The sequence below is a fragment of the Colobus angolensis genome, unplaced genomic scaffold (assembly GCF_000951035.1).
Source record: "Colobus angolensis palliatus isolate OR3802 unplaced genomic scaffold, Cang.pa_1.0 Scaffold220, whole genome shotgun sequence".
In the NCBI taxonomy this organism is placed as follows: Eukaryota; Metazoa; Chordata; class Mammalia; order Primates; family Cercopithecidae; genus Colobus; species Colobus angolensis.
The window spans coordinates 1622474-1635482 of record NW_012115378.1 but is presented as its reverse complement, the minus strand read 5'-3'; the positions used below and the strand labels follow the sequence as shown (position 1 = coordinate 1635482).

The window sequence follows — 13009 nt, the reverse complement described above, 5'->3', positions numbered from 1 at the left end:
TGATAGGCCCCGGTGTGTGATGTTCCCCTTCCTAAGTCCAAGTGATCTCATTGTTCAGTTCCCACCTATGAGTGAGAACATGCGGTGTTTGGTTTTCTGAGTGGTCTTTTAACTGACAAACAAATGCAGATGCTTCCCCGGCAGAGATGGTGAACAGGTGCCGTGTTCTGGCTCTCCGTAATTAGGGGACTGGGCATTTCTGTGTGCTTCCCCCCTCTGAGCTGCAAGGCTCTGGTCACTTTTGTGACAATGCTGTGTTTTCCTTCTCACCTGCCAGGTTTTGGGGCCTTGTCACAGATGCCAGATGATTTGCATCGACCAGCAAACTGGGCAACGAAACCAGCACGTTTTCCAAAAACTTTCTGAGAGTCGTGAAACAAAGGTAAGCGTGACTGCAAAATATGACACCTGGTTTCCAATCCTGGTGTTATGAATACCAGAACTATGTTCATAATAGTGCAGAGTTATTTTTTTAAATGGGGGATTTGCTGCCCACCCAAAGCTGTTGGACTGCCATTAACCTATCCTTGTTTGTAGTTTCATTTTATTTTTCCTTTCCATCCAAGTTCTCACTTATTTTTTATTTTGCTACATGTATTTTTATTCTTTCCAATCTTGTTGAAGAGATATGGAGTACAAAACAAAACAAAACAAAAAGAAAACACCAAGTAAAGTAATTCTATTGTCTTGATCATTAATTTCTTTACCACAGAGAGCTCATGAAGAGTAAAGTGCCTTACTGTGAATAGAGTAGCTGCATAGAACGAGTCAGTACATTTCATAAAACTGGAAATGCATTCATTAAGCCTGGAAATTCATTTTCTTGAGGGTTAAAACAACAAAGTGTTATGCATTCCAGATTATAAAAACTGAACTTCCAATGTGTTGATTCTTTAGAAAGATTTATTTTCAGGCTTATACTTTCTGTTAGGACTTTTTTGTTTACAAAGAATTCCAGGAAGCCAAGTAAAGCAGTCAGGCTACATAGAGCGATTCTTGAAAATTAACAGAAATAATGCAAACACTGTATCTACTTCCAATAATAAGCTGGCAAGTTAATTCATGGTAAAATGTGTTACATTGTTTCCTGTGTTTCTTCAAAGCCAGGGTTTTGTTTCACAGTATAGAGATTTGATTTATGTAAGTTTTCTTACCAATATGGGGTAGAAATGGCCTGCAGAGTAGTGCATTTGACTGTTACAGCAGCATGTCTGTCAATGCAGGCTGTGACTTCTGGGGTGTGGGAACCTTGAGCCTGCACCATGCAGGTTGCCAGGAGAAGAAAGAAGGAGGCACAAGTATAATACTAAGGTCCATGAAAATAGTATTTCTTACCATCACTGCAGTTTTCATGTGCGTGAACCTTTTATTTTTAAATTTTGGAATAATTTTAGATTTACACAACAGTTGCAGTGAGAGTGCAGAGGCTGCACCCTTCACCCACATTTGCACAAATCAAAAGGAATTGGCCCAATCCCCTAACCTGGGGCCTGGAACATGAGGGTGTCCAACAGATGTTATCACAGGAACTAACAGATCGGAGAGCACGTCAGGTCCTCCAAAGGGTCCTGAGTGGCTCACTTGCATTGATGGTTAACATTGAGCAGACTTACCTGCTCTTCATTTTGGGCCTTCCATCCTTATTCAGGAGAATTTGACAAAATTTGCTCATATCATTCTTTCTCAAGGAAAATACAGAGTTTTGCCACTGTCTTCCCAAAAGCCTTTTATATCAGGCAGCAAACAGGAAATGGGCCTGGTGGTGGTCACGAGCTGAGAGTAGGAAGAAGGTCCTTCTGCAGGAAGTTCTGGGCATATGGGACAGAGATGTGGCCAGCAAGAAAGAGGTGTGGGGCGACCACAGGGAAAGGGAAAGGACACCTTAGGATGAGAATCTTTGGGGTCTAAAGTTAGGATTCTTTTAATGTCCCACTGCATTCTAATATGTAACAGATAAGACTTATCAAGTCTCAGCATATGTCTTTAAAGATCTGACTTGATTTTAATGAAACATTAATATTGACAAAGTTATTTTAACTGCTAAAATAATCTAGCCTCTTTTGTGGTTGCTGCTGTTTTATTTGCAGGTGAACTTTGGCATGTACCTGATGCATACATCATTGGATTTATCCTCTCCATGTTTCCTGTCTGTAGGATCTCAGGTGCTCCCTGTGTTGAAAGAGAATGTGGAAGGTCATGATTTACCTGCATCTGAGAAACACCAGGATGTTACCTCCTAAAAAAAGAAAATTAGCATACATTAAAATTTCTCTTTTACAGTGATCTCTATTATTGTTAAGATCTGCAACTTGGTTCAGTAGAACTTGATGTTTTGCATAAGGAGAGCTCTTTCTTTAGAGGCAGGGAATGCTCTCACCTGCTTCCTTCTGCCTTTGACTTCTCACCCTGCACATTTGCACTGGCTCTGCTCAGGAGAGCAGTTCTGAGGCCTTGGGAATGAATGCTGCACCCACATCCGGTGAGGCTCCCATAGGTATTTAAAGTATAATCAGATGAAATTTTTAATGAAGTTCACTGGGAAGATTGAACTTACTCCAGGTCCCTATTTTGCCATTTTCTCACATTGTTACTTTGTCTTTAGAGAGCATCTTTGGATCTCTCCAACCCCTTTGTAGTGAGGAAGGGATTCTATGCCCAGTGATCCTGGGTATGAGAAGGGTGCTCCTCTCCTCCTCCCACACGATGGTGTGGGTTTATACTCAGGGGCCCAGAGGGTGATTTGTGACCACATTCCTTGGGGGGAGTTTCTACTAGGATATTTATCTTCTGAGCAAAGGCGCAGACCAGCAATTCCTTTCCTCTTGCTTTCCATCCCTGGCCTCCATCCTTGTCCCCCACTGAGTTGATGCACTGAGGATAGCTTGTGAGCCTGAAGTTATACTCAGTGATGGCTGTGCTTATGCAGGTGGTCGTCCTCCCCTCTACAAGCCCACAGGGTGGTGTTGGTCCATCCACCTGAGAGCTTCCAAATCCCATCGAGGGAGGAACTTTGGCATTCAGGAATCCTGTCTGTATCATCTTTGGCCACTGCTCCTGCAGCCTCCAGATGAAAATGTCCAGTGAGGAAAGCTCATCTCTAATGAAGTTACCCATCCCACTGAGTTTCTAAGAAGTTTCTCCCTGTGCTGAGCTTGTGTGTGCCTTATCTGCTTCCCCATGACTTCCAGCCTGGGGTCTTACCCTGTCCTCTGGAGCAATGCAGAGTGAGTACATCCACTTCACATCCATTCTGCTGGCATCCTTCTGAAGTCTGCTGTCCATGTGTGAACCCAGTCCCTTCATCATCTTCCACTTGGATAGTTGTATTTTTCCAGTCTCTTCTCCCCCAAATGCCTGCCCACTATGACCCACTGCATCTTCTGAAAGCCTGTGCCACCCCATCTCTCCTGCTGCTCAGTTGGAGAGCAGGTTCAGGCTTCCTCAACTTACCTGTTCAGAGCCTGTGGGATTCAGGGTCAGTTTGTTTCATTATCACATTTGTAGAACTTTGTGTTGTTCCTAGCACGAGGTGGGATTTGAAAGATGAGGTGTGCTCTGTTTGCAAGGATTGTTGAGATGGAGCCTAATGGTTGCACACACATGTGCTGTGAAGAGTTAAAGGTAAAAAGTACAACTCTGATTCAGTGGTTCCTGAGATCAGTGAAAGAAGAGGCAAATGAAGTTAGGTGGCGGTGGGGTGCAGTTTATTGTTTTGAACTGTTTATTAAAAACACAACCTCTTCAAAGACTCAGCACTGCCGCATCATGCAAGTGGGCTTGTCCTCATCAGCTAACTGATAGGAGAACAATGCCCTAAAGTAATGGATTTATCCACCTGCTCAGGCCAGTTTCATGCAGGGGAAACTTCCCAGATGGCACATTGCCCCATTTCCAAAACCTTCCGCTGACAAATGCATCACATTAATTATGATGGAAAACAAGTAAGAAGACATGTTCTACAAAAATTAGGTCACTTGTCCAGGTGCGGTGGCTCATGCCTGTAATCCCAGCACTTTGGGAGGCTGAGGTGGGTGGATCACAAGGTCAGGAGATCGAGACCATCCTGGCTAACACGGTGAAACCCCATCTCTACTAAAATACAAAAAAATTAGCTGGGCGTGGTGGCACGCACCTGTAGTCCCAGCTACTTGGGAGGCTGAGGCAGGGGAAATCGCTTGAACCCGGGAGGCAGAGGTTGCAGTGAACAGAGATTGTGTCACTGCACACCTGCCTGACAACAGAGCAAGACTCTGTCTCAAAAAAAAAAAAAAAGGTCACTTTTGTCACCAAGAGTATTTTTTTCTTATCCACATCTATGTCACCTTTTGCAGTAGATACTTTCATGACTGATTTCAGGCTTTTTGTTTTTTTGAGACAGGGTCTTGCTCTGTGGCTCTGTCACCCAGGTTGGAGTGCAGTGGTGTGATCACAGATCACTGCAGCCTTGACCTCTTGGGCTCAAGTGATCTTCCTGCCTCAGCCTCCCAAGTAGCTGGGACTACAGGCACACACCACCACATCCAGCTAATTTTTTTTTTGGTAGAGATGGCGTCTCACTTTGTTGCCCAGGCTAGTTTTGAATTCCTGGGCTCAAGCCATCCTCCCGCCTCAGCCTCCCAAAGTTCTGGGATTACAAATGTGAGCCACTGTGCCCGGCTTTTGATTTCAGACATTGTAATGCAGATCCTCTCCTTTACAACACTATTATTTGGTTATCTACTTATAATTACTGATTTCACGTTGGTCTGTTTTCACTAGATTGTAAGCTCCATGGGGACAAGCCCTGTGCCAGCATGTCTCTAGTGTCGGCAGACAATGCTCGAAATCTGTTGACAGACTGATTTTATTTAAAGCTGGCCCTTTTTTTAACATTGATTGAATATTAAATTTATGTATTTTGTTAATTTAAAATTAATTTTAAATGCATTTTGTCTTTAGTGTCTAATTTCAAAATTTCTTGTATGAAGTTTCAGCTAAAAATGTACTTTGTGTATTCTGTAGAGTAGCTTCATATTCAGAGTTTATGGACATTTATGATTTTATGTCCACTCCTTGGTTCTTATCTCCTGGAGTTCAGCCTTATGTGCTTCTCAAAGTGTATAAAAAATCAAAGACAGTGTCATGTCCCTTGAATTTAATTCTAACACTAAACCTCCAGGAGTCACAAAAAGTCTTTTTTTAAAAAAAACATGTGGTGAGAACAGACAACAACTTGTCTTTCTGGGCATTCTTTAGCCAGGAGAGAGGTTTTCTTTTGGTGAGCATCACAAATCCTTTAAGGAGGGTGGCAGTGCTGACTTCTCCCCATTGAGAGTCAGCCTCATCCCCTCCTCAGCCTTGTGGATAGAGAAAGACAGGCAGTGATTATTTTCTCATGTTGAAAGATGTCTGCTTCTCCTTCTCTTTCAGTGAAAAGTTGCTTTTTTTATTCAATATGTACTGAACAGATTCTAGAGTTTCAGAAACAAAAGAAACAGAACCGACATTTATAGATCTCACTATAGAGGCATCACTAATTGGGGAAAGACAGACTAGATAATAGTCAGATGTGATATAGTATGTTTAAGCTATAGGATGGCAGGTGCATGAGTTTTGGTTGTATTATTCTTTATTTTTTGTATGACATATGATATTCGTGATAATTAAAAAGTTTTGGAACAATTCATCTCAATTTTCTTTTCTATGTTCAAAAAGCAAACATAGGCCAGGTGTGGTGGCTCATGCCTGTAATCCCAGGACTTTGGGAGGCCAAGGTGGGTGGATCACTTGAGGTCAGGAGTTCGAGACCAGCCTTGCCAACATGGTGAAACCCCATCTCTACTAAAAATACAAAAATTAACCAGGCATGGTGATGGCACTAGTAATCCCAGCTACTCAGGAGGCTGAGGCAGGAGAATTACTTGAACCTGGGAGGTGGAGGTTGAAGTAAATGGAGATCCTGCCACTGCACAGCAGCCTGGGTGACGGAGTGAGACTCCATCTCAAAAAAATAAAACTTTAAAAAAAATGAAATTAAAAATTAAGAGCAAACATTGAGCAAGAAAAGGTGCCAGCCTGCTGAGGTACCATCTCTGTCCTTGTAACTAAGCCAAAGGCAGGTGGATGAGAGAAGGGAACTGCACTTAGGCTGAAAGATTCGTTATGTTGGTAGCAGGTGGTGTTGTCTGGAACTTATGAATTGCATTTTCCTTTTAGCTTTTGCAGAAAGCAAGCTATTTTTTCTCTTATGACAGCTACTATATTTTGAGTTATTCTCACCTTTATTCCATTTTTAAAATATGGGCCTGCAAAAGTATATCTAGTACTATAACCATATGTTTTTTCCTCTAAATTTTTATTTTTTAATTTTTGTGGGTATGTAGTAGGTTTATATATTATTGGGAGTATAACAACACCTTAATAGGGAGAAACAACATTTGAGGAGAGGGAAAATATGTATACAATACACAGAGTGGGGTCACGTGATATCGTTCTAGGCATTTTGTCAGAGGTGGACCTAAAATTTGAATCTGAGCATGCTGGTGTCTTCAAAAGGGGGAAACATACAGCCATCAAATTCACAATTTCCAGATGATAAAGGCAAACATGTTTGCTCAGGGCAAGTGGTGTTCAGGCTTGAGAGAAAGTTGTCTTCATAAAGAGAATACTATAAAACTTCCATTCCTGGGGTGGCCTTAGCACCTGCATGGTGGGAGCAGCCAGCCAGCCTCCCCAGCCAGCTCGCTGAGAATGGGTGGGCCAGCCCAGTGGCGCCATGATCCTCCTACCATGTAACTCCCACAGTAACTAGCTGCTCCACACCAGCTGCTCTACAGCCAGGACCACGGCTGCCTTGCTTGTGGGATGGAAAACAGATTCTGAGTCTATAACACCAATCCATTAAAAGAAAAAGAGAAACAAAAATTTCTAGGAGGAAGAGTTGGTCACAATGAAATGTTATTTTGCTGCAACTATTTAGCTTTAGTTGTTGGTGGAAAAAAACCAAAATACCTTCCCAACAAAGTGATGATCTGAGATGACTGAAAAAGGAGACTGTTAATGAAATAGAATTTGCTAGGAAATCAAGGCAGTTAAATTGCAGCGAGATAGAATTGTGGTTGTTTTGGACTCCATGATTAAGGTGTTCACACTCACACAGAACCCCCATCAGTTGTACATCTTTGAAACCTCCTGTAACCCTAAAGGCTGCTCTGTCCTCTGTCCTAATAGCAACAACTCTCTTCTGGCCTTGCCAGGCAGGCACACAGGCCATTGGCAGCTCGTGGACCAGGCCAGCACAGAGAAGCCACCTGTGGACATTCCCGCTCCCGAGGGCATGCTGAGCTGCATTACACTTAACCTGCAGGGAAAAGAATTGCAACCACACCTGAAAAGGGGACGCTTATAAGAATATTTGATACTTCATCAGGACATTTAATCCAGGAACTATGAAGAGGATCTCAAGCAGCTAATGTTTTCTGCATTAGCTTCAATCAAGATGTGTCCTTCATTTGCATATCCAGTGACCACAGCACAGTGCACATTTTTGCAGCTGAGGACCCAGAAAGGAATGAACAGTCCAACTTGGTGTCAGCTAGTTTCCTTCCAAAATGCTTTAGTTCCAAAGGGGTTTCTCCAAGTTTCAGGTTCCCTTGGGCTCTCCATGTATTTGTGCCCTTGGAGCAGAGCCAAATGCAGTCACTGTGATTTGTGCAGACAGTGGCTACTACAAATTCCTATTCAACCCTAGAAGGGAATGCATCCCAGACATCTATGCACAGTTTCTAGAAATGATCTATGACAAGCTGTGATTCCTCAACCATGAGTGCAACAGCACCCAACACTCATTGTCCCTGAGACCCCTGGGGTTGGTGCCAGTGCCCCATGGGACTCTTGGATCATGGGCTGGCGTGGCTGCCCAGGGACCTTGGTCTGAAACCATACATGGTTGTCTGCTTTCCTAAGAAGGACTTCCATTTTTGGTATTAAAGAGAGAATCCTCATCAAAGCACTGCAGACACTCAGTGGCTCTAACCAGATCATGCTGACTGCCTGGCTGTCCCCATTAGTTCAGCTGGGACTGACAGGGCCTGCATACAAACCTGGGGACTGGGTGGAGAGGATGAACAAATTCAAGTTTGTTTTTGCAACAGACTCCATTTTTACTGAGTCTACAGTGGGGAAATGAACAAGTGTGTAAATGTTAGTTCTTGCATTATAAGTGGATCACTTGAGGTCAGGAGTTTAAGACCAGTGTGGTCAACACGGTGAAACCCTGTTTCTACTAAAATATAAAAATTAGCCAGGTGTGGTGGCGGGCACCTGTAATCCCAGCTACTCAGGAGGCTGATGCAGGAGAAATGCTTGAATCCAGGAGGCAGAGGTTGCAGTGAGCCAAGATTGTGACATCCAGCCTGGGCAACAGAGTGAGACTCCTTCTCAAACAAACAAACAAACATAAAACAAATGTTGAAATGAAGAAATTAAATAAGTAATTAAAGACATAAGAAAAGAACATGATATTAGGCAAGTTGAAAAAGTATCAAAGCTAACATGAAATAAAACATTAATGATTGAATTTCAACACTCAGGGACTGGGAACTTCAGTTGAGACATATCTGAAGAGGGATCTGGAAAACAGATCTAAAGAGGACGTCCAGAAGGCATGGAGGAGACAAAGAAACGGAACGAAAAGTGGGAAACTCGACCAGGACTAACTGTTCAAATCAATCCCAGAGGGAGAAAATAGAGAAAACAGGGCAAAGATAACATTCAAATTTTTAAGAATTAAGGAAAATTTTGAATTCTCAACTTTAGGAAACACAGTCCTGAGCACGACACATAAAAATAAATCCATGATAGGCACAGTGTAATGCAACCATAGAAACCCAAAAGACAAAGATAGAATCTGAAGTTGCAGCCACAGCAAAGAGATAAATTCCTACAAAGCAACAACAGACCAGAAGACAGAACATTGACTCTGTCCAAAGTGCTGAGAGAAAAATCACAGTCCTTCTAGGGTTTTCTGCTCAGTGAAGCTAAGCTATCAATCAGACAAGAACAAGGGGAAAATACATATTTTCTTTTCTTTTCTTTTTTTTCTTTTTTCTTTTTCTTTTCTTTCTTTCTTTTTTTTGAGGGAGAGAGGTTCTCACTCTGTCACCCAGGTTGGAGTGCAGTGGTGTGATCTCAGCTCGCTGCAACCTCCACTTCCAGGGTTCAAGCAATTCTTCCACCTCAGCCTCCCAAGTAGCTGGGATTACAGGCGTGCACCAAGACTCCTGTATTCTTTGGCAGAGACAGAGTTTCACCATGTTGGCCAGGCCAGTCTTGAACTCCTGACCTCAAGTGATCTGCCTGCCTCTGCCTCCCAAAGTGCTGGGATTACAGGCATGAGCCACCGAACCTGGCCAAGACTCTCAAAAACTGAGATAGTTTACCCAAAGTAGATCTTCTCTGAAAGAACTTCTAAAGTTTGTAATTCAGGGAGAAGAAAGTTGAACTTAGAATCAAGGACTGATAAGGAAAGAGAAATAATGAGTAAAGAAATAGATAAAAGAGTAATTGTAAAAATACAGAATGATAGTAACACTAATGACTAATTAAAGAGTAAAGAAAAATAATCAAATTATCAAAAAGTAACGTTTTGTCATTGGTCATGCTAAAGAATTTTAAAGGTCTTAGAAGGAGGGTGAGAGTAATACAGCAGCAGTAACAATAACTACAATTAATTTAAAAGCCTACTCTATGCATGGCATGGTCTTAAGCCTTTTTATGTAATTAACTCATTCCCCAGAACAGCCCTGTAAGTTTGATATTATTATCATCACTATTTTACCCAAGGGGAAAACTGGCCCTCAGGAGGCCAAAAGTGACTTCCCAAGGGACACAGTGGGGTGTGGCTGAGTTGTGATTCAAACTGGCACAGTCAGGTTCTGAGCAGGTCTTCCTAACTATGGCAATGTTAAGTTGATACTTTGTTAAGAAGTGGGTCAGCATTTTATGAGAAGCATTAAAAGAACAGAAACAGAGTTTATAGTTTCTAAATCAATTGAGCAAAAATGGAATTAAAAATACTTGATCCTGTCAGGCATGGTGGCTCTTGCCTGTAATCCCAGCACTTTGGGAGGCCAAGGCAGGCAGATCACCTGAGGTCGGGAGTTCGAGACCAGCCTGACCAACATGGAGAAACCCTGTCTCTACTAAAAATACAAAATTAGCCGGGCATGGTGGCACATGCCTGTAATACCAGCTACTAGGGAGGCTGAGGCAGGAGATTCGCTTGAACCTGGGAGGTGGAGGTTGCGGTGAGCCGAGATCATGCCATTGCACTCCAGCCTGGACAACAAGAGCAAAACTCCGTCTCAAAAAAAAAAAAAAAAAAAAAAATTGATCCTGTCAAAAGAAGACAGGAAGAGAAAAAATCATAGATAAAGCACAGTAAATAAAAATAATCATATGGAAGATATAAATCCAAGTATATTAGTAATATCAACAAGTATAAGCAACTAATGGTATGTTTTGACCCCTCAAAGCATTATGGTTAAATTGAGTATAAAAAAATCCATATGCTGCAGAAAGGAGACAAACCAAGGAAGCAAAAAAGATGAAAGTAAAAGAATGGAAAAAGATGTTCCAGGCAAATACTAATCAAAAGAAAGCTGGTATAGGTACATTAGAACTGATGATATTTTAATTATTACCTGTTTAATATTTGGCTTTAAGGCAAAAATCATGTTTAGGGATAAAGTCACCACATAATGATAAAGCGTTAAATTTTCCAGGAACACACAACAGTTTAAACCAATAGGAACATAATACTAGAGTCTTAAGGCCCATGCAACAATGAAACCAAACATGACTGAATTATAAGAAGAAGTTGAGAAATCCACAATTATGATGGGAAAGTTCTCTCCGTGAACAATAAATAAATCAGACAAAATTTAATAAGGTCATGATACAGCTAAAGAACACAAATGGTAAAGGAATCTTCATGTAGTGAATACACATAAATTCCTTAACCAAACAATGAGCAAATACATATTTTTACGTGGAATATTTGTGAAAATTGACCATGCGTTACCTAGACCTAGGGCAAATTTCAAAGAATAGGTATCATACAGACCACGTTCTCTGACTACAACAAAATCAAATTATAAATCAAAAATAACAACTAGGATACATATATAAAATATTTTAAAAACACTTTTGAATAGCTCATAAGTGAAAGAAAATCATAGAAGTTAGAAAACATTTAGGATATACCAATATTAAAATATCATACATAAAAATTTGCAAATTAAGCTAAAATAATACAAAGAACAAGTGTTATATCCTAAAATGCTTGTATAAGGAGAAACCTAAAAACTTCATCTTAAAAAGTTAGAGAAATTGTAGCAAAATAAATTCTGAGAAAATGGAAGAAGAAACTAACAGAAAACAAATTAATGAAACATAGAACAAAAGGGCAGCAAACGTAATTTAAAAACCTAAAAAATACTACAAACCTCTGGCAAGAAAAAGCACAAACATTATTAGGACTAAAAAAGGAAGCATACAACAAATTCAGCCTAAATTTTTAAAAATTGTAAGAAAGACTTCTAAATTTTCATGTTCTTCAAAACAAACTCTCAAGAGATATAAAGCAAAATGGGAAGAACATTCTAATCCAACTAGAAACTAATGTTAGAAAAATAACAGGAAGAGTTAAGAAGAGAAATAAACAGTTCTATAATCACAAGAGGGAAATTTGAATACATCTTTTTCAGTTATTGACAGAAACAGCCTTCAAAAAATTAGTAAAACTATAAAAGATTTGAGCAATGTGTTTCACAAATGTGGCTTAGTAAACATATACAGAATGCCGAGGTATGGTATTGTTGTTACCATTCTGATAAAAATGTTTAGTATATCCATGTTGCTCTTGATGGATCACACATTGCTGCACTGCTAGCAGTTACACATGGCTCTATGTACAAATCTTCAATGGTTGGATCACACTTTAGGACAAAATAGGACTGAATGAAGTGGATAGCAAATGCTGACTTGCCCCTGACACCTCTTTCAATCTCTTGTCCATATCCTTGGAATGTTGCTTAGCCCACACTAGCTCACAGAAATTCAATTCATAGGTCCAGCTCCAGATGTCTGCCTGGCAGGCTGATAGAGAGTGATCAGGTGAACTTCCTAAAGAGCGAGTTCACTTAGGGGTACCACTGCACCAGAGGCTGGTCAGAGTTCTCTGAGGGATAGAGATATGGTATCTGGCTGGAACATATGGTGGTAGCTAGTGAGGGGCTCTCTCCTCAGCACCTGCTCCCTCTTAATATCTTTGGATTTAATTTATTGCCATTGTTGTTGTTGTTTTACTAACTTTTGGAATGAATGATTAATTAATTTATTCTCATTTTTCCTAATATATTCTTACAAGGCTATACATTTTCTTTTAAGTACTATTTTGGCTTGATCTCACAGATTTTGATACATAGTATTTTTGTTACCATTCTGATAAAAATGTTTTCTAATATTCCACTGTGATTTTGTCTTTTATACACAGGTTATTTAAAAGTGTGTTTTTATTCATTTCCAAACATATGGGGTTTCTCTAGGTACTTTTTGGTTATTTCTAGTTCAGTGGCATTATAGTCAGAATACACACTTTGTAAGATTTCAATTGTTGAAATTTGTTGCAACTTGCTTTATAGCCCTGTCCAAAAAAATGGTTCATGGTTTATGGTCATCATAAAAATGGTCAATTTTTTTTTTTTTTTTTGGTGAGAAAGAGTCTTGCTCTGTCGCCCAGGATGGAATGCGGTGGTGCTATCTCCGCTCACTGCAAGCTCCACCTCTGGGTTCATGAAAAATGGTCAATTTTTATAGATACTGAATTTTGTGCTTGAAAAGAATGTGTATTGTGCTTGAAAAGCATGTGTATTGTGTAGATATCTTTGCTTTCTTCCTGATTTCAGGAATAAGGCTTTCAATCTTTCACCATTTTGTATGATTTAGCTGTAAGGTTTTTGTCGGTGCA

The 13009-nt window shown here is 40.5% G+C and overlaps 1 protein-coding gene and 1 pseudogene across 1 annotated transcript in view; both read left to right on the top strand.

The window, feature by feature from the left end:
* Positions 1-2283, top strand: part of MOCOS (molybdenum cofactor sulfurase) — a 66563-nt gene extending 64280 nt beyond the window's left edge. Inside the window, exons 14-15 of the mRNA XM_011943726.1 lie at positions 278-382; positions 2088-2283. Coding sequence (XP_011799116.1) covers positions 278-382; positions 2088-2240 — 258 coding nt within the window. The 3' untranslated portion in view covers positions 2241-2283. The remainder of the gene's footprint in view (positions 1-277; positions 383-2087) is intronic.
* A 4471-nt stretch (positions 2284-6754) lies between these two features.
* Positions 6755-7790, top strand: LOC105512974 (annotated as a pseudogene).
* The last annotated feature ends 5219 nt before the right edge of the window (positions 7791-13009 follow it).